The sequence below is a fragment of the Anoplopoma fimbria genome, chromosome 6 (genome assembly GCF_027596085.1).
Source record: "Anoplopoma fimbria isolate UVic2021 breed Golden Eagle Sablefish chromosome 6, Afim_UVic_2022, whole genome shotgun sequence".
In the NCBI taxonomy this organism is placed as follows: Eukaryota; Metazoa; Chordata; class Actinopteri; order Perciformes; family Anoplopomatidae; genus Anoplopoma; species Anoplopoma fimbria.
Window position 1 is genome coordinate 5,945,167 of NC_072454.1, and position 20,815 is coordinate 5,965,981.

General features: G+C 38.1%; 1 protein-coding gene and 1 non-coding gene across 2 annotated transcripts in view; both read left to right on the forward strand.

The window, feature by feature from the left end:
• The first annotated feature begins 8,395 nt into the window (after window positions 1–8,395).
• Window positions 8,396–20,815, forward strand: part of LOC129092389 (LIM domain-binding protein 3-like) — a 35,504-nt gene continuing 23,084 nt past the window's right edge. Inside the window, 1 exon segment of the mRNA XM_054600329.1 lies at window positions 8,396–8,491. Within this exon segment, the coding sequence (XP_054456304.1) occupies window positions 8,396–8,491 (96 nt within the window).
• On the forward strand, window positions 18,263–18,336 carry trnat-agu (transfer RNA threonine (anticodon AGU)). Its single transcript has one exon. It is a non-coding gene; the product is annotated as a tRNA-Thr (tRNA).

The following is a 20,815-nucleotide window of genomic DNA, read 5'->3' on the forward strand; positions in this document are numbered from 1 at the left end:
ATGAATACAGGGTTTACTTATAGATCAAAAACAAACTACAGTATTTAAGGAATTCATTATTACATTTCTGAGGGAGTTCTTACACCTCAGAGAGAATTTATGTCAATTTCTGTTGAATTTAATTTTTACTAGAACACAGATTTTAGAGTGAGAGTGACCAATGAAATGACAACAGACAGTTTAATTATTATCATTTAAAGAGCAACTTAACACCTTATATAAGCGTGAACACACACTGTTCGCACACATGTGATTTCACCAGAGTCTCTCTACTTCAGTGGACATTTAGTGAGAAATGTCTGAATTAGACAAAAATGCAAAGGGGGTCTGCCCAGATCTGAGTGAACATGACAGTGTATTGTACAATAGAAACAATGTCACATATTTATTGATCTAGAGGACAGAACTAGTCTGTAAATGTCAAATACTATATACATAGCATTAACTAAAATAAACTATATTTAGTGTTACTTTGCTCTTTACAAATACTATGAATTATGGGTTAGAGAATTCAAATCACCCTAAAATACTTCCATTGGTTTATTTAACCTTTAACCTTTATACTACAGACTCTGCACACTCACAGTTGTTTCCAGTTTTTTGTGTGTAAAGAAAGTATAAACAAGCCCAAAGTGTCTGTACTTAGAGAGTCCACACAGTCTTGAGAAAGAGGTCTTATCAGGCAATTTAAATGAAAACACATGTGAGGAAAGACAATGTAAAATGTAATTCTTAATAGTTCCAAAGCCAAACTTTTTTTTATTTAAGTTTGACCCAAAGAAAATCATGGTCCTGCACCTGATTTCTTATCCCGGTTTTAGATGGATGCAAACAGACATACTAGTTGTATTTGTCTTACTTCCTCTGAGACAACGTTTTCTCTTGTTTCAGGAAAAGTTATTAATATGAGATGACTTTTTGTTGAGAAGGACGTTTTCTTGCAGTGCACTATGAGATTTTTCTACAAAAAAACAAACAGTTTTCTTCAATTTTGTGTTCTTGTTGTCTGTTGCTTTTGATTTATTTGCTTGTTTTGCATAGTAGTAGCCTGGAAAAGAAGAAACAGTCAATTAAAATAACCTTTCAAGGAAGGTGACTGCATGCTACTTTGGGAAATCCTCTTGCCATCATTTCAAATAGATTTTTTTTTTCACTTTTGATGAAGTTGGCTGCAGTTTCCCCCTGCTTCCAGTTTTTGTGCTAAGCTTAGCCAAACGGACCCTGGATCTAAAGTAGGCCTACCTCTGTTCTGGACACACAAAAATAGAAGTGATTTCTATTTCAGTTTTGGATAATATCTGGGTATGATAACAACCCATAGGATTTTCCAAAATGTCACATTAGTTCAAATGTTTCTCCTTATCTCACTTTATCTTTAAAGTCCTGAGGCCTGCAATTGCACTTTTATTAAGGAACATATATTTAAAATGTTGTCCTGTTGTTCAGTTTGTGTTTTTCATTCTGTTTGCGTTCGTTTCTCATTTTGTCTTGATTGCATATTTAAAAATTGTGTATTTTGCTGAAGGACGGTTTAGTGGAAATGTGATTGTGATGTTGTTGGTGTTAGTAGGGGGTGAAAAGGGACATAATTGTTGATTGTAAAGCAGCTCTTGATAAACCCATCTGACCTGTTGGTCTGAGTGAAGTTATTTGTGTATTCCTCAAGAGTCTATTTGAATGTTTCTATTAAGTAACACATGGCAGTTTTCAACATTTTAAGTAAAAATAACTGAACAATTACCAAAATATAACTATTTTTTGAGCTCAACTAGACTGCCAAACCTTTTTTTTGGTAAACTGACTTTAGCTAATTGATGAAACTGTTTAAACTGTTAAACTGAACCATTAGCTAAACCAAACTAGTTACATCGTTAGCTAACTTTTATCTAAATGTTTTAGGAGCAAAACTAGGCTGTTTTTCTTGGTAAACTACCTTTAGCTAAATTGAAACAAATCTGTTTAAACCATTAAACCAAACCATTAGCTAAGCTGAACTAAGCTAAGCTACATCGTTAGCTAACCTTTATCAATGTATTAAAGGAATTGAACTAGGCTGTCGGAAAGGAGAAAGTACTCTGCAGTATAACGCAGCTGCAGTTTGGTGAAGTAAATATCAGTAAAGAAAATGAATAAAATGGAGGTGTTTGTCATATTAGTACCGGTGTTTTAAAGTTTCTGGTCCAAAAGATTTTTGATGGAATACGGGAAGATGATTTATTGTAAATTTGTTTCCTGTTTACTTCAATGTTGTTCTTATTTATTTTTCTAAATAAATATCTATTAGTCACTGTATTCATTGTTGAATGCCTCTATTTGTGCCTTCATCTCTGCAGAGACAGAAAAGACATATATAGACTACTGTGCCAATTTGCATGTTGTACAGGCTGTTTAACTGCAAATTGTCACTTTTTCATTTTGCATTTTGAACGGATTTAACTGCTGTAGGAGGCAAATGGATGAAATTCTAAATATTGACTGGGTTACATGCTACAGAGTTTCCAGTCGGTTCTTCGTGTGTGAGGGCAGCATAACAATTAAAAGTGGAGAGGTAATTAGATAATATAAATAAATGAAATGGCTACTTCTGAAAAAAATGCAGACCATAAATAATAATTGGATTTTAATGAAAATCTTAATAATTATAAATTTAAACTTAACTTCACAAAAAAACATATTCATATTAGATAAATGAGGATAATTAATTGTTTGGTAAATTCAATATTCTTGCTTTTTTTTTTTTAAATAAGCCACTTTCAAATGTATGTATTTACTCTTATTCTGTTGTAAAATTGACTTAAACAGGAGGCCACAGACTGTTATTCAAAGATGGTCTGATGTGATAGAAACACACAAGCTGATGAAAGGGCTTGGGATGAAATTTGAGTAAAAAAAAATGTATTTGTCACATTCCTTTAATAAGAAACTGACTTAATGTATTTTTTTTTTTTCATTTTTGTGCTTCAAAATAGGTTTATTTATCCCTACAAACTTGAAAGCAGTTATTTTGTGGCTTGAATAAATTATAGTCTATTATAACATTCCTAAAAAAATATTCCCAACACATTGTTATAGTGTTACCTGGATGCATTTCAGTTTTCCACCAGCAGTCTGCCTGACTCTGTCTCTTTAAATGAAAGCCCCGTTAATGATAATCCACTGTTAACACCCCTCCTTCCCTTCTTCCCCTCGGCCTCCCTGCTCTCTGCCCCGGGCCGGGCACCGGAGCAGGAACCCCGGATCACGGTCGGTGTGTGACGGTAAAAAAAAAAGGAGCTGCAGGGAGACAAACAGCGGCTGCAGGTGGGCTGCTCACCTATCAAACTGTGTCCCACCTGTTTGTGCCCCACCTGCCACTGATCTCTAATCCCTTCTTCATCTTCATCTTCATCTTCATCAGCCCACACAGCCCCCTCAACACGGGTGACAAGGGCAACTTTCACATTTCACTTTTTTTTATTTTTCAGGTATAAAGTATTTTTGTAATATGTAATATGTTTTTATTTACTTTCAGGGTGTGCACAGTGTGAGTACCTGCTGGGTGGAGCTCAGTGCCGGAACAACAGGAGCAGGTGGGCGGTGTCTGTCTGCAGAGCACACCTGAGATACAAGGTGAACACAGCTGTCTTCATTCATGAATAGGATGGTAATGAAAAACATTGGACTTTAACTAATAAACAAACTCCCAGTGCAGATGTTAAAGATGCTCTAACTTGAGTTTTTATTAGACTAATGATCAATATTTTTTATTAGCATGGCAGAGTTAATCTGATAATAGTATTGACCAGTTTATTATAGGCCCTGTCAAAACATTAATAAGAAAAAATAAGTCATTAAATGAGACACAATAACAAAAGCAAATGGAAAAAGCTTTGATTAACTGTGTCGGCATTTCTCACAAATTTTTACAAAACAACCAATCAGTTGGTTAATGGCAAAAAAGAATCAGCTGAATAATTCAAAATAGTTCGTTAACAATTCGAAATGAGATCCTCCATAACCAACTACAACAGTAAAATCCTACTTTTACATTTATACATAAGTAATAATGATCAATTGATGGAAAATAACAGTCACAGGGGACATTTTTCTACATTTAATACTTTAACTACATTTTCCTGATTATTCTTACATACATTTACTAAAGTAGCAGAGTATTTTTACAATGTGGTATCAATACTTTTACTGAAGTAAAGGCTCTCAATACTTCCTCCACCATACAGGGGATTCTGGTGCAAAATATAGACCGTAAGTATTATTTTCAGTTCACGACATTTTGGAGACTCAAGTTTAGAAAAGAAACTGAGCCAACTGCTCATAGAGAGCAGTGAGCAGCGGCAAAACAATTCACAGCTACATGAGGAGGGTGTTAAAAAAGTGTGTGTGTGTGTGTGTGTGTGTGTGTGTGTGTGTGTGTGTGTGTGTGTGTGTGTGTGTGTGTGTGTGTGTGTGTGTGTGTGTGTGTGTGTGTGTTGGTGTGTGTGTGTGTGTGTGTGTGTTGGTGTGTGTGATGAAAGGGGAGGCTGGTGTGATAGTGGATCTCTTTCTCAGAATTAACAACACATAACTGACCTCAGAGCACTTGCGAATAGTTTGTCATTTTAAACAGCTTCTTAATTGAGCTGCCTCTGAAGGTCAGTTCAGTCGAATACACACAAACAGGAGTGTGTGTGTGTGTTTGTGCTATATATTCATCAGGAGTGTTAGGCAAGTTACTTTAAAATAGTTACTTTCATTTGAAAGTAATAAGTAACTTTACAATATTACTGTCTGTGTAGAGTTATGCGATACTAATTACCCACATTTTGCGTTACTTTCACCTAAATAACTGCAGATGAATGACAAATGGAAGAGGGTAATGTTGCTTTATAGCGAGTAATCAACTATAGCTCAACTATATCTCAGCTCATTATAAATCCAGAGCTGTGTGATATTTTATAGCCTAAGGGCCGGTGTCCAGAGTATTTTTCTCTGGCAGGAAATAACGCTGGCACTGTGCATGGATTTTGTTTCTATGACAACAAGATTTTGACAACATATCACCACTCTAACAACCGTTGTATTGGAGACTAGCATCACTTCTTTGCTTTTTATAATCTATTAGGGCTACTATCTATTTGTTTCATATTGTTTTTTTCACCATGAGCATGAGTTTTTTGTGCTGTGGATGAATGAAAACTTTAAACACAACAAGTGAAAATACCTTAAAAATTGTACTAAAGTGCTAAACTTGAGTCTTGCATCAGCAAAAGTAGGGATGCACCTACAAAGGAAGAGTAACTAGCAAATGTTGTAGTAAATAAATAAATACTTGAAATATTGCATTCAACATATTTGTTAATGTGTATTTTGAGGAGTATCATTGAATGTTATTTCCGTAATTAGACCTGAAATCATTTTTTAAGGGGCGTATTGGTCTGTTGCACCCTGGGAAATCAGATTCCTCTCTGTGACAAAGGCGTCTAAACTTAGCCTGTGATATAACAGGCTAAGCAGATCAGGCTGCTCTGGGATCAGCCTGTCAGTCTCTGCCCCCCTACAGACATTAATGAACTTGGTAGCCTCAACATATTTGACTAATATTACATGTCAATATCATTTAATTATTTAATATTAACCAAAGTCAGGCTGCAGATATGGACTTGATCTGTGTCACTGTCGGTCTTTTATTTTGAAAGCTGTCTCTGGTACTGAATGATGAGCTGAATCTGCAGCTCCACTCGGCTTTACTGAGTTTTATAGTGAGTTTCATCTCATTGTTTATCTGTCAGGCTGATCATTTTACTGTTCTGGTTCACTCCCACTGCTCTCATAGGATAATGGAGTCTAGCTGGTGAACATAGTGGATTAAATTGGAGCTAAAGAGACAGATATTTCCCTCAAGGGTTGGTGGGGATTAACATTTTTTGTAATGCTAAATAAGGCTGTTATCATAGTAGACAGCATGAACACATAACCTAACACAATTATGAAGGGTGAGTCCAACTGAAATAACAAGAGGGGTTATGGGTAGTGTAGTTATATGTGAGTTGAGTAAATTTATTTAACATAGAAATGTTTCTGTAGCCATTACATGAAACCTCACACATGCCGACAGTTCAGCAGTGTGTGTGTGTGTGTGTGTGTGTGTGTGTGTGTGTGTGTGTGTGTGTGTGTGTGTGTGTGTGTGTGTGTGTGTGTGTGTGTGTGTGTGTTGATGTCAGGGAATTCTCACCTGTTGTAAGCGCCTGCCAAAATAAAAGACCATTACTCTGACATACATCTGTTACTCTACAGACAAAAGCGTTTGACTGCTGTCATCAACTGCACAATGTAAAATTTGAATTATATATAAGCAAATAATGTTATACAGTTCAAATACTGATTCTGTGATTTAAAGGAACATTCTGTTATTCTAAACAAACTCAAACCAACAGTGAATATATCTAAAAAGTATTGTGTGTGTGTTGTATCAAAGCCAGATATCTTCTTCCTCTGTGATATAGAGCTCCATTCTTGTCTAAAAACTATTAAAAACACATCAATGAGCTGCACTGTTGAACTGGGTGACATGTTCCTTCATCACCATAAACACATACTGTAGTTTTATTTTATTTACGTCTTCAGTAGGAACCAATGGGCTTGGAGCTGAGAGCCACAGACAGGAAGTTAGACAGTTTTGACAGACGAACTAACATGTTGGTTGGACAGAAAATAATTTGCAACTTTGTTGATATTTGAACAGTTCGTTGTTTTTAATCGGTTTTGGTACTTTTCTTCGACATATATGATATTAAACATAGGTTTCTTTGAGGTTCAGAATGAAATCATCATCTTTGCCATTTTTCACAATTATATGATGTTAAAAACACAAAGTAATCTGCAGATTGCATAAAATAAATGTTTTGTTATCTATTTTTATTTAACCATTATTTATCCAGGATGGTCCCACTGAGATTTAAAATCTCTTTTCCAAAGGGGGTCCTGGCCAAGACAGCAGCATAGAAGTTTCTCACATAAAAGCATAAATACCAACCAAGAAGAGGGTCCAAAATCTTTAAAAGCACTTCCATCACAACAATTGTGCAGATTTTAGGAATGACGTACATAACTTGTCCACGTGATGGAGGGTTGCAGCTACTGATTTAGTTTTGGAGTCAGAAGATCACACTACATTTGGAGATAGTTTGTGCAGTATGGCCTTATACAGTTAAAAAAATAAAAAATATATATATATATATATATATATATATAATACAACTATAAGGAAAGGAATCTCTGTCTGTCTGTGGGTTCTTTTCATATCATTATCTGATCTACTTCACATTCAGAAGGTGTTTTACCGGGGATCCCATGGAGTGCTTTGTCGTATTTGGTGCATTTTGGACCCGTGACACATTCAATGTCAATAATCTTTGAATAAAAAGGTGAGCAGCGCTCTGTGTAGAAGTGGGGGTGGAGCTTCAGGGCTCTGTCGTCCGCTGACTTTACAGGCCGCTGCTCATTGACTGTTGTTCACTTTTTCTGCTGGATATCGTTAGAACTTTAGAACCAAAGTAAGAGGCTGGGTTTCGAACAGGCCACCCACAAATGGGACCTGCACTAATTGAATCAATCTGAAAAAGATGAAATAGTTCAGTTCATACTGTTTGGAGATCTGGTAGAGCAGGTTGTGTTTTGATGCCCTGCTGCAGGGAACTCCAGCAGTGACATATGGGGGAATTGAACCTCCGATCTCACCGTAATAACCCTTCTACTGCTGACCTTTCGCTATCGAAGCCACTTAACTCGTGGCATTTCAGTTTGGACTTTTATCACCAAGAAGATAACGAGACGTTTCCTGGCATCACCCCTGATTGGGTCCGAGGGAGACCCTGAGCGTAACGGGGTGAGGGAGGAAGGGAGGGAGGAGGTGAGGGAGTCTAGAAGAATCTGCTGGGTCTATATTAGCCCCGGTGAATCACGGCGAGCCTGGCATACCGGGTGTCCCCTTTCACACCATATAAGTCCACCCCCCTCCTTTTCCCTTCAATCCCCCCCCGCCCATGCCTCACCCTGCCTCACCCCTCCTCACCCCTCCAACCCCCACAATGCAACAGTGCTATCTATGGCTATTCTTAGGCTGTCACTTCAGCTCGTCTGAGCAGGCAAGTCCTCTTCTGTCTCCTCTCTCAGCTTCTTCTTCTTTCTTTCTGCTACAATTTTGGTTTGTGCGTTTCTCACATTTTTTAAAATTTAATTTTCAGGTTTGTTTCTTCATCATCTCACCTGTTTTAATATTTATTTTTTCCGTTTCCTTCTAGAGGCTACTCGGTTCAGGCCCTCCCTCCCATCCCTCCAGCAGCTGTGGGGTTTTAAAATACAAAGTTGGTTTAATCGCCGTCGTCCATTTCGGAGGATCTTTTAGTCGCCTGGAACAATGAGCACCTACACCGTGACACTGCCCGGCCCTGGGCCCTGGGGCTTCAGGCTGCAGGGGGGGAAGGACTTCAACATGCCGCTGACCATCTCCAGAGTAAGAAACCGATTTGAGTTTTTTATTTTTATTTTATTTTTATCTCAACTGCAAAATCTCCATCAGCAGGTACACCTGAGTTCAGTGTGCTTTCTGTTTGGCCTCAGTTTGGTTGGAAGACGTGTCTCTTTTCTAAAGGTCAGCAAATCCCAACAGTATTTTTTGCAGGTTTAACCAAATTATGGTCAATTATGGATTTTCCAAGGTATAAAATCATGATTCCTTTCCAAGTGTTTTTATTTTTATATATATATATATATATCTTCAACAGTGAAAAAAACTGTTTTATCAAGTCTTGAAAGTCAAATTTTCCTAAAAACAAGTGAAAGAAATCTGTTGGTGCAGTAAGAAAATCTCATCATATTACTAATCTAAATAAGCTAATTTGAAGAATGTTCAATCTATTTTCTGTATGTATATTAAAAGATAGAGGCCAGGCGTCCTGGTGGCCAAAGGGTTTAAGACCAATGTAATTGAAACCCGGTTTCAGTTTTGCAGCAAACCTTTGTTGCATGTCTTCACTTCCTGTCATCTCTCTTCTACCCATTATCAAATCAAGATGCCCCCCAAAAATACACAAGACAAGAAAAAGCATAATAACAACTTTAAAAAAGGAAATTCAAATCAATTCAAATCAGACTACCGCAATTGTCAATGAATTAAATGAAACCTGATTTTTGAAAATAACTGAAAAGGATAAACACTGGAAACATATTAAAATGTTCTTAACTCACTGGAAGATTTGTTCACTTGTTAAAGGAATCTAACGATTTAGAGGACTCTGTTTCAGACTTTCATGATATCATCAGAAGAAGATGTTGCATTGTTTTGGTGATTTGTCTGAACATCAAAATCAGCTTGCTGAAACTTCTTATTTTATTTTTGTCTATGTTGGACTATGGTAGAGTTTTAATGAAACCAGTCAATTAAATCTGCATTTTTCACAGACTGTAACTTCAATGATAAGAATTGACATGTTGTTCACAGCGAGGCAATTTTAAAGTTGCAAGTTGATTTTCAAAGCTGAATGAATGGAAACCAGTGGCTGCAGAGAATTCCTTTAAATCTGCTCTGGCAACCTGAAACTGCAGATTTTCTGTCACCTGCTTCCTGTTTCATGTTTATCATATGTGTCCCGGCTCTTTTTCTGTTATGTGAGAAAAAGGTTATGATGCAAAGGTGTGATTTCCTGATGATTCATAATCACACATACAGCCTGTCACGTTGAGACCTGCAGGACGTAACGGCTGCCAGGATCAGTCAGGGAGGCCGAAAGCAGAGCCGGAGGCCTAAAACTGGAGCTGGTGTTGGTTTCACAGCCTCGACTCTCTGAATAGAGCAGGCTGAGAGAGACAACACGTTGCATGAGTTGTCAGGATGATGTGATCCTTGACCTTTTGACCTTTTCTATGTTGGCTGCTTGTTGGTGATTCAGGCATTGATGCTGATTCTGCGAGCTGCTCTGGGTAACAATGGAATTAGTTTTCTGATTACTTTTCCGTCACATTATCTTCTTGCTGTCGTCGGGCATGCTTGTGACCGGCTGCCTTCTGCAGAACTGTGCAGAAGGTGGACGTTTCATGTTGATGATAAGAAGATCTGCAGCTCTTCGGGGTTTGTGATAGTTGCAAGTTTAAATAAAGCTCTTGCAAGAAAATAGAAAAAGGTTAAATTAACTTTGGTGGACTCGGTGGTTTATTGAGAAGCGGGATGTGACGGGATGCAAGTTTTCACTGAAAGCATTGGAAAGTTGTTGAGCATATGACACCAATGACACATTATTTGGACATTCTTGTGTTTTCTTCTAATCCCCTTGATTTGTAATTGGACAATTTAAAACCAATGTACAAAATGTCAGAAAAGCAATTTCTCATTGCCCCAGATGGCGTCTTTAAATTGCTTTGACCAACAGCCCCTAAATATTCAGTTTACTGTGATATGAAACAGGCCAAAGCAGCAAATCATCACATTGGAGGGACAGCAACTAGTGGATATTTGTCATTATTTCTTGACAAATTATAGAAACTAATAAATGATTATCAAAATAGTTGTTTCAGCTTGAATTAATTTAGCCAACAATAATCAAGAGATGCAAACCTGACACCAAGGCGGTTTGGTCAGACTTTTATTTTGAAGGCAAAATGTAGTTTGTTCATTATGTGATGCTGTAAGATGAAGCAGAACAGAGACACACAGGGAATTTAAGAAAACAAATAGGATATTTATTCATTTTAATCAGTGTATAATTGTTTTTTACGCCTAAAATGTACAGTAAGCAATAACTGTCTTCTGTAACTGCAGACTTACAGGTTGAATCCTCCAAGGGTCTGTGACCTCTGACCCATCACATGCTGTATGCACATCTAAAAGAATAAAAAGCAGAAATGTCCTGCAGGTTTACTAAGTTATAAAGCCTCCTCTCTGTGTGACACAAGGTTTATTGTGTGATCTAAATGTGTGAGATATGATTCACTGGCTGCCGTCCTTCAGTGACAAAGGCGCAGATATCGACCAGAGTGAAGGGAAATGTGCTTCAAGGTTTGAAGAGCATCGATATTTATTCCTGGAAAGGATTTAATGGTAAAGAGATGAAAATCCTCTGAGAGGCCAGAGGTGCAGTTGTCTCATTTCATGTTAGCTGCAGATGTTTTTCTATATCAGTCCACATGAAGTCACTGTATAATATACTCTTAACTGTTAGTATGGCTGTTTATGCACACTCAACTTAATAGACATACTTCAAATAAACACTGAAGCTTAGAAGTCATATAGAAAAATACGCTCCTGCAGAAGTTTTCTTCAGTATCAAATAAATCCAATGATGAATTCTTTGTACATCCATGGCAACACTGCAAACCGGATCTGCTAATGGGATCATATAGCACAATTGTAACGGTGCACTTTGCCGGAAACTTCAAGCGACCATTCAGCATTTACCTTGTCACGTGACCTTTGTTGACCAGTAAAACCTGTTGCACTGTAAACAGCTGTGGTTTGTCTTCCAACATGGCCGTGTGATGATGTCATGGAATACCATGGAGCTCAGAGAGAAACAGATGGGAAGCTCCTCATCAGCTGTTCCTGAATGACTGAGACTGCTGTTGGTGCGTGCGTGTATGCGAGCGTGTGTGTGAGACAGCTGCTGGATGTCATTGTGTCGGTTCAGCGTGACGTTCAGCCAAAAGTCATGAACTGAAGCCAGACGATGAGCTCATTGTGCTCTGATTAGTTTGATCAATTAGATCTAATCAATACACTGTACCAATCATTCATGGGTGTGTATAGCTTCAGTAAACTGTGTGGTAGTACTAGCTGCAGTCATAGTATCTGTAGTGGTTACATAAGTAGATAAGTAGGCAGAAGTGGAAAATAATGAAGTACATTTACTCAGTTACTGTACTTAAGTAAAATTCTGAGATACTTTACTTAAGTTATTTTATTTTATGTTACTTTGAATTATTGTATTAGAGTATAAAAGTTCAGAATTGATGTCAGATGGATTCCATTGGTAATATATGAACGGCTCAAACACATAAAGTTTCTATTTCATTCATTCATCGTTCTTCTAGCTGGCTGTGTGTTCACATTGTGCCGCTCTGCAACATTCAGACTATATGATTTATTTTAGAAAAACTCTTAATTTGTTAATAATGTGACTAGCTGAGTGAATATGTATTAATCACCACACCCAACAATCTGTATGCACTGCACAAGACCTACTCATTCATTCTTTCGTTGCAATTTTGACAGGAAAAAAGTCCCAATGATGATTATTTGGTTGATTTATATTAATTCAAAATACTACCTTCGCCTCTGATCTGTCCTACCTTTTTGTTGTGTATCTGTGTGTGTACAGTGGGTACGGAAAGTATTCAGACCCCTTTAAATTTTTCACTCTTTGTTTCATTGCAGCCATTTGCTAAAATCGAAAAAGTTCATTTTTTTTCGCATTAATGTACACTCAGCAACCCATCTTGACAGAAAAAAACAGAAATGTAGAACTTTTTGCAAATTTATTAAAAAAGAAAAACTGAAATATCACATGGTCATAAGTATTCAGACCCTTTGCTGTGACACTCATATTTAACTCACATGCTGTCCATTTCTTCTGATCCTCCTTGAGATGGTTCTACTCCTTCATTGGAGTCCAGCTGTGTTTAATTAAACTGATTGGACTTGATTAGGAAAGGCACACACCTGTCTATATAAGACCTTACAGCTCACAGTGCATGTCAGAACAAATGAGAATCATGAGGTCGAAGGAACTGCCCAAGGAGCTCAGAGACAGAATTGTGGCAAGGCACAGATCTGGCCAAGGTTACAAAAGAATTTCTGCAGCACTCAAGGTTCCTAAGAGCACAGTGGCCTCCATAATCCTTAAATGGAAGAAGTATGGGATGACCAGAACTCTTCCTAGACCTGGCCGTCCAGCCAAACTGAGCAATCGTGGGAGAAGAGCCTTGGTGAGAGAGGTAAAGAAGAACCCAAAGATCACTGTGGCTGAGCTCCAGAGATGCAGTAGGGAGATGGGAGAAAGTTCCACAAAGTCAACTATCACTGCAGCCCTCCACCAGTCGGGGCTTTATGGCAGAGTGGCCCGACGGAAGCCTCTCCTCAGTGCAAGACATATGAAAGCCTGCATAGAGTTTGCCAAAAAACACATGGAGGACTCCCAAACTATGAGAAATAAGATTCTCTGGTCTGATGAGACCAAGATTGAACTTTTTGGCGTTAATTCTAAGCGGTATGTGTGGAGAAAACCAGGCACTGCTCATCACCTGCCCAATACAATCCCAACAGTGAAACATGGTGGTGGCAGCATCATGCTATGGGGGTGTTTTTCAGCTGCAGGGACAGGACGACTGGTTGCAATTGAAGGAAAGATGAATGCGGCCAAGTACAGAGATATCCTGGAAGAAAACCTCCTCCAGAGTGCTCAGGACCTCAGACTGGGCCGAAGGTTCACCTTCCAACAAGACAATGACCCGAAGCACACAGCTAAAATAACAAAGGAGTGGCTTCGGAACAAGTCTGTGACCATTCTTGACTGGCCCAGCCAGAGCCCTGACCTAAACCCAATTGAGCATCTCTGGAGAGACCTGAAAATGGCTGTCCACCAACGTTCACCATCCAACCTGACAGAACTGGAGAGGATCTGCAAGGAAGAATGGCAGAGGATCCCCAAATCCAGGTGTGAGAAACTTGTTGCATCATTCCCAAGAAGACTCATGGCTGTACTAGCTCAAAAGGGTGCTTCTACTCAATACTGAGCAAAGGGTCTGAATACTTATGACCATGTGATATTTCAGTTTTTCTTTTTTAATAAATTTGCAAAAATGTCTACATTTCTGTTTTTTTCTGTCAAGATGGGTTGCTGAGTGTACATTAATGCGAAAAAAAATGAACTTTTTCGATTTTAGCAAATGGCTGCAATGAAACAAAGGGTGAAAAATTTAAAGGGGTCTGAATACTTTCCATACCCACTGTATGTGTGCGTGTGTGTGTGGAACAGAAAAGCCTGTTAGACATGCATAAATCCGCTTTCACTACAAATGTACCCATATTACGGAAATAAACACAAGCCCACACACAAACACACACACACACACAAAATATATCCATCTCAATGTGTGGTGCCATGTGGCTATAATCTACCGTCATTGTGTGACAGCAGAGCCGCTCTTTGATTTGGATTTACGCTGCGTTTTCTGGCACTGACGGCTTTTATGTTGGATGCCAGAGAGTTTCTGGATGAGAGAGGGACAGCAGACTCTTCCCATCATCCCTCTGGGCTCGGCGGTTCGGTGTCTCCTCAGGTTAAGAGGTTCAGAGCAGCATGTTCAGGGAGCAAAAGTAAAAACAGCGGGATAAACGAACAGATGAGGATGAATCTGTCCCGATCTGCTGCTCCATCAGCGTTAGATTTACAGTTAAACTGGAAAATCAAGTTTATTCATGTGCATAGATGGATTCTGAACAATATTTAGGTGGATGTTTTGTTTTCTATTGGTTGATTATTTTAAGGATAACTGGTGATATTCTATATTTTGTCTTCATGTTTAGACTCAATCTTTGTGTATCAAAGCCTGATATATCTTCTTCTTCTCTGTGCCATAGAGCTCCATTCTTGTCCAAAAACTATTAAAAACACATCAAAAAACACACTGTTGCACTGGGTGACATGTTCCTTCATCACCAATAACACACACGCTGCAGTTTATTTTGACTCAATCACACATTCACCGTCCTGCTGCCACAAATACTCACTAGAGCAACAAATGGGGATTATTCCGCCGCTGAAAATAGTCCCCGACAAATGCACTAATACCTCCTTATTGTTTGATAAAAATGACATTGACCAGCTGTTATAGGAAATTACTGAGCCTTTTTAAACATGAAATTATTCATACGTGTTTTAAAGATATACGTCTTCAGTAGGAACCAATGGGCTTGCAGCTGAGAGCCACAGACAGGAAGTCAGAAAGTTTTGAGACACGGACTAATATGTTGTTGGCTTGGATCCAAACATTGGATTTGTTGACAATAAAATAATATAGAGTAAAGGCAGACTTCTACTTTAAGATTAAGCACCTTAAACATGCAGGCAGTGATGTTTCAACAGCTCCTGTAGCACCACTTGTCAAAAAGATGAAGATGTCATCCAGTAATGGTTTCCAACACAAGAGATACAGCTCTTTTGTTTGTTTAACTAAATGGATTTAAAAGCAATTGGCTGATATTTGGTGGACAAATCTCTTGGCTTAGATAGTTTGAGTTAATGTAAGCTAGTTCAAATTTTGCGAGTTCAAATGCCCAAATAGAGGCCGCAGCTTTGAATGTAGATAAATGCTTGTTTATTTGTTCAGATGAAAAGCTTCAGACTGGTTTTATTTGTTTCTCCACAAAGTCTTTAAATGTTAAAATGATTTCTCGCACCTATGTGAACTCAGTAAGACGTGAACGACCTCAGATGTCCTGGCAGGTTTTTACTGGTCTCTTGGTTTTTTTCTCTGACCTGATGGATGTTCAGAAACCTGAACTAATTTATTTTTATTATTTCTCAACTCTGCAATAAAGCAGACTGACATTTTCCCCGAAGAGCCGACTGAAAAATCAAGAGATCTCTGAGTTTGAGTGGAAGGCGATGAGGACAGAAGAGTTTGTGGATATGGAAGAAATGGAACTCTTAAAACTAAAATAACGAACAAGAGGAAGGTTCATGGATTAAAACTGCAGCGAGAGATCACTTGACCTCGACCTTCAGATTACTTTCAGTTTAAAAAAACAAGAAATAAATAGAAATACTCCAAGCATATTAGACCTCCTGAAACTCTTGTTTTAGTCTAGATAATCAGGTTTTATGTGAAACCATTATTCAGTATTATGTTTTACGATTTATTTTTAATGTCTGTAGACAAGCTGCAACGGTGCAGCTTTATTTTTAGCTGCCACATATAAATATAAAATTAAAAGATAACTAATAGAATAAATACAAGAATGTTTTTTAAGATTTTGCAGCTACTGAAGAACATAAACTTGTTTGGAATTCAACCTTCACATTCAGTTCTTTGAGCCTGCGTTTTCAAATGCTTCATTTTTACTCAGATAAATCTTTTAAAAATCCAACTCTGCAAACATTTGTGTGTAATTTTTGTAGTCCAATTTGTATTCTCTGCGTCTGTGCACAGACTGAGCTGCTTAAATAAAGTTTTACAGTCTGTGTGAAAGCCGAGCTCTCAGTAACTGGACTCCTGCTGTAACACATGGAAGCTGACTCAGCTCTCCGTGAGCTCCTGATCCCAACGCATCCTGTTACAGATCAGGGGATCCCAAACGGTTTTACATCAGGGAACCCCAAATTTGATCCAGGACTGATCCGGATCGTATTAAGATATAATTTGGTATATTATGTCGTCATGCTGCCTGTCACAAAAAAACAGATTATGCTTGATAATGTTATCAGATGACCGGAAAAAAGACGCAAAATGACTACAAAGAGTCACTAAACAACCATAGAGACTCAAAACAACTATAACAAAGATCCAAAATTACTACAATGAGATGCAAAACAACTTCAATGAAATGCAAACCGGCTGTAAAAAGACAACAACCACAAACAAATGCTAAATTACTAGACAGAGACCCAAAACGACTTCAAAGAGACTAAACAACCAAAAGAGATGCAAAATGACTATAAGTCTAACCTCCACCAATAAACCCTTAATATTCTGTGTAGTCGATCTGTGCAGTAGAAATGTGATTGAACATAATCTAAATCTAGTTTTTGCCCTCCACAAGTTGCACTTTTTACTGCTCCTACAGCACACAGACACATGTAGCAGCAGCATACTGAGGCCTGCAGAGTGGCAGCAAACGTCTGTAGCTGCTGACAGGCAGAAGGCTGTTTTTAGCCTCTGAAGGTCACTCACACACACACACACACACACACACACACACACACACACACACACACACACACACACACACACACACACACACACACAGGTCTTATCAGTTCTTGTTCTATAGTTACAGACCTACATAGTCGTTGCTGTCGGGGTCAGTGTGTTCGAAAAAATCCAGATTCACATTTTAAACTGTGCATGATGAATCCGATGTTGGCAGACTCCCTCACTGTAATGTACGTAAAGAAATGTAAAGAATTTAACTTTTTGAACCGTTTTGCTAAGAAAACTGTGCAGTAGATCGATAATGTAGTCGATGTGGTGCGAACATAGGACCTGTGTAAAGTGTATGTGGGTCAGTGTCAATGGCTCAGGGGGAAAGTAGGCCACTCTGCAGCCTGGACAGGACTCACATTGTTCAAACCCACTGAGACAAACTCTCCAAACATTTGTTCACTTTAATCCAACCGGTGGTGATGAAATAATCTGGAATCTGAAATCGGATAGAGTCAGCAAACAGGAGGCTTTAACATGATGCAACAAGAGTTTCCTGTAGGAAGTTATCTGACTGCAGCAATGCTGGGATTTGAACCCAGGATCTAAACTGAAGACTCATGCAACACATTCTTCCAGTTAATCCAAACTGTTGATTCTCTTCCAATCAACCCAGTTGTTAGTTTGGTTGAAAATGAATAAAGAATGTTTTAAGAAATAGAGCCAGAGATGATGGGAAACACATATGAATACAGGATTTCCTTTACAAGAAAACCGCTTTCTTAAAGTAACGTATGTTTTACTTAACCACTCATATGAGAGAGGGATGGAATATAGTTCAGATGATTATTTTATTCTTTGAGGTACTGCTTGGATTTGAACCCAGGATCTTTGGTTTACAACACAGGCACTTTAATCTTGAACCACTTTAACCAACTCAGCCATAGTGCCTAATATTTTTGTCAATGACTTAATCTAAGATTTTATGTAAAATCTTCCTTCATGAATCATTGTATTAAACAGGAAGTCCTTGGTTCCGATCCCAGCAGTGCCTTGTTATTTCTGTCCCAGATATAAATAACATCTGACATGTTTGTTCCTCCACCAAGATGCTTTTTGTGTCTGCTTTAATTTAAAATACCTGGCTGCATTTTTTAAGCCAAGCATCATCTTTGGGTTGAATTAAAGAAATTGATGAATTCCAGTTTCAAAAGAGAAAAAAAAGTTATTCATTTATTTTGGCCGGTAAGAACTCTTCCTATCGTTATTTTACCTCATCTGGAGTTACAGAGGCTTGAAAAATATCCGAAGTACAGTGTTCATAATCATGCTGGTCTTGTTGAATCAACATACAGTAAGTTGTTAGTACAGAGGCGCTGTGGCTTAGTTGGTCAAAGTGCCTGTCTAGTAAACAGGAGATCCTGGGTTCAAATCCCAGCAGTGCCTGAATGTTACTTTTCCCTCCATGAAATGCAAGTGTTTATGTCATACATGTGGCGAGTTACACAGTCCAATAGCCAATTGCTTTACGCTTTTATACGGACCAACAGGTGGCAACACTGCAAAGTGCCAGCAAAGACAAAGAAGAAGAAAGCGAGCTAGAAATCATGGATGTTTACAATACTGTATTAAAACACTTAACAAATATTTTTTCAAAGCACACCTTGCTGTGTTAAAGCTTCCTTCAGCTTTGAGCTCTGCTGAATTCATTCTGAGATCAGTCCTCCGTGTGCACGAACTCTGCTGTCCGACCGCTGTCAGCGACAACTAACAGCTCGTCTCCAGGGGGCGATGTTTCAGTCACGCCACATTAACCCGCATTCAGTTGAAATGTCAGCCAGATGAGTCAGAGCGAGATAAGAGCTGTAGCTAAGTGTCACAGTGCTATTTAAACTCTATCACCGACTGTGTGTGTGTATGTTTGGGAATGTGTGTGTGTGTGTGTGTGTGTGTGTGTGTGTGTGTGTGTGTGTGTGTGTGTGTGTGTGTGTGTGTGTGTGTGTGTGTGTGTGTGTGTGTGTGTGTGTGTGTGTGTGAGAGAGAGTGTGTGTATCTAAAGTACAGCTTCATCCAGGTCTCAACTGCATTTTTTTCCTGCTAATCCTGCAAGCGTCTGCTGTTTTTTTAGCACTCTGTTCTCACATTAGACAGATGCTCAAAGCAAAAGTATACACTTTGAAATTTAAAAGGAAAAATGTATTAATTTTCAACTACAATAAAAATCCCTAACTCTTTGAAAATCTATTAATCTGTGCAATGAATTTATGATGAGTAAATATATAAACATTCTATCAACATTCTTTGAGTCCAGCTTCTTAAATGTGAATAGTATCTAGTTTCTTTACTCCTTTATGGAAGTAAACCAATTAACTTTGAGTTGTTGACAAAACAAGACATTTGAGGACGTCATCTTTGACTATGGAAAACACTGATGGACATTTTTCATTGTTAATTAAGAAAATATCAACAGATAAATCGCAAGTGAAAATAATTGTTAGTTTCAGTTGCAGTGAGATATTCCCTGTCATTATGTTTCTATTGTATATGATGTTTCTGCTACATTAATGTGTATGATTCATTATATTGCTGTACATATTTAGGGTTGGGCTTATTTTTGCTCCTTTATATACTGTTGGCTATTTTAATCTACAGAAATGCTTCATATTCTATAAAATCATCATATGTTTGTAGCGTCGCTGTTTTCTCTAAATACCACGTTTCTTTAAAAAGAAAAACAGCCTGTTTTTTTGCCTTGTTACAATGCATTTTTCCAGCTGATCCAAGAGGCTTTTTAAAAAGTTTATTTAGCTGAGGAAGTAGGAGAATTTACTCAACACACAAAGGAAACACATCTTGAGATACATGGTTTTCAGTGGACAGGGAAGCAGTGAAAAACTGTAATCTGCGAAGTAACTAAAGCTTTCAGATAGTTTAGTGAAGTGAAAAGTAAAATATTTATCTAAATGCAGTATCATTTTGTATAAAACAGAAATACTCAAGTATTTACATTACAAATACCTAAAATCTGTAGTACAGTACTTGATTAAATTTACTTTTAATAACCTAATCATGGTCCTCCTCGTTCACCTTTTTCTACTACTCCTCCACTCCCTCCTACAGGTGTGAGTACAAAGGTCACATTATTCAGACTGAAGATAGTATAACTCCTGTGGATGGAAATTATGGTGAAGTGCGAAAAAGAAAGACAAAGCAGACAAGAGCAGGAGGGATTCTTTGGGGAGTAATCAGTGTGACTGGATGTGACTCAGTGGGGGTTAGCGGCGTACAGACAGCTGTCCAGAGTTTAACACTCAGGCATGAACACTTGTGTCCTGGCATTGTGTTAGAGGCGCCACAGATGCCACCAGGCTAAAGACTGACTCTGTGAGTTAAGGTCGCAAGGTGAACACGTTCACATATTTCCATCCTGCTTAGAGTCTCACGCTTCATCTGATGGATGAAAGTTCTCACATTTTAATCTGTCCAATACTTTGGTTAATGACCAAATACCTGCAGAATTTATAACATTCCTTCAAGCCTCAGCTCTACTTTGTGTTTAGTGATAATAAGCAAATGTTAAGATTTACAGAATTTTAAAATCTACGAGGTCTCTGAATTTTGGAGTATTTTATAAACAGTTTGATTTGAACGCAGTCCTCTTGACCCTTTGTTTGTGTAACTGTGTTGTGAATGAGAGTCAAAACTCCAATCCTGAGGTGGATTTCCAGATTAAGGGGACTTTAGCATGCTGACATATTAATCATTAACTCATTGATTAATTATGTTCCCATTTGATTGATTGTTTCATATAAAACAATGAACCTTTTTGATCCAGTTCTTCGTGACTAAGTGATTGAAGGATACAGATTGACGTGTGCGCTGACCAGTGGTGTAACTTGAACCTACATTCAGCATATCTCTTTAC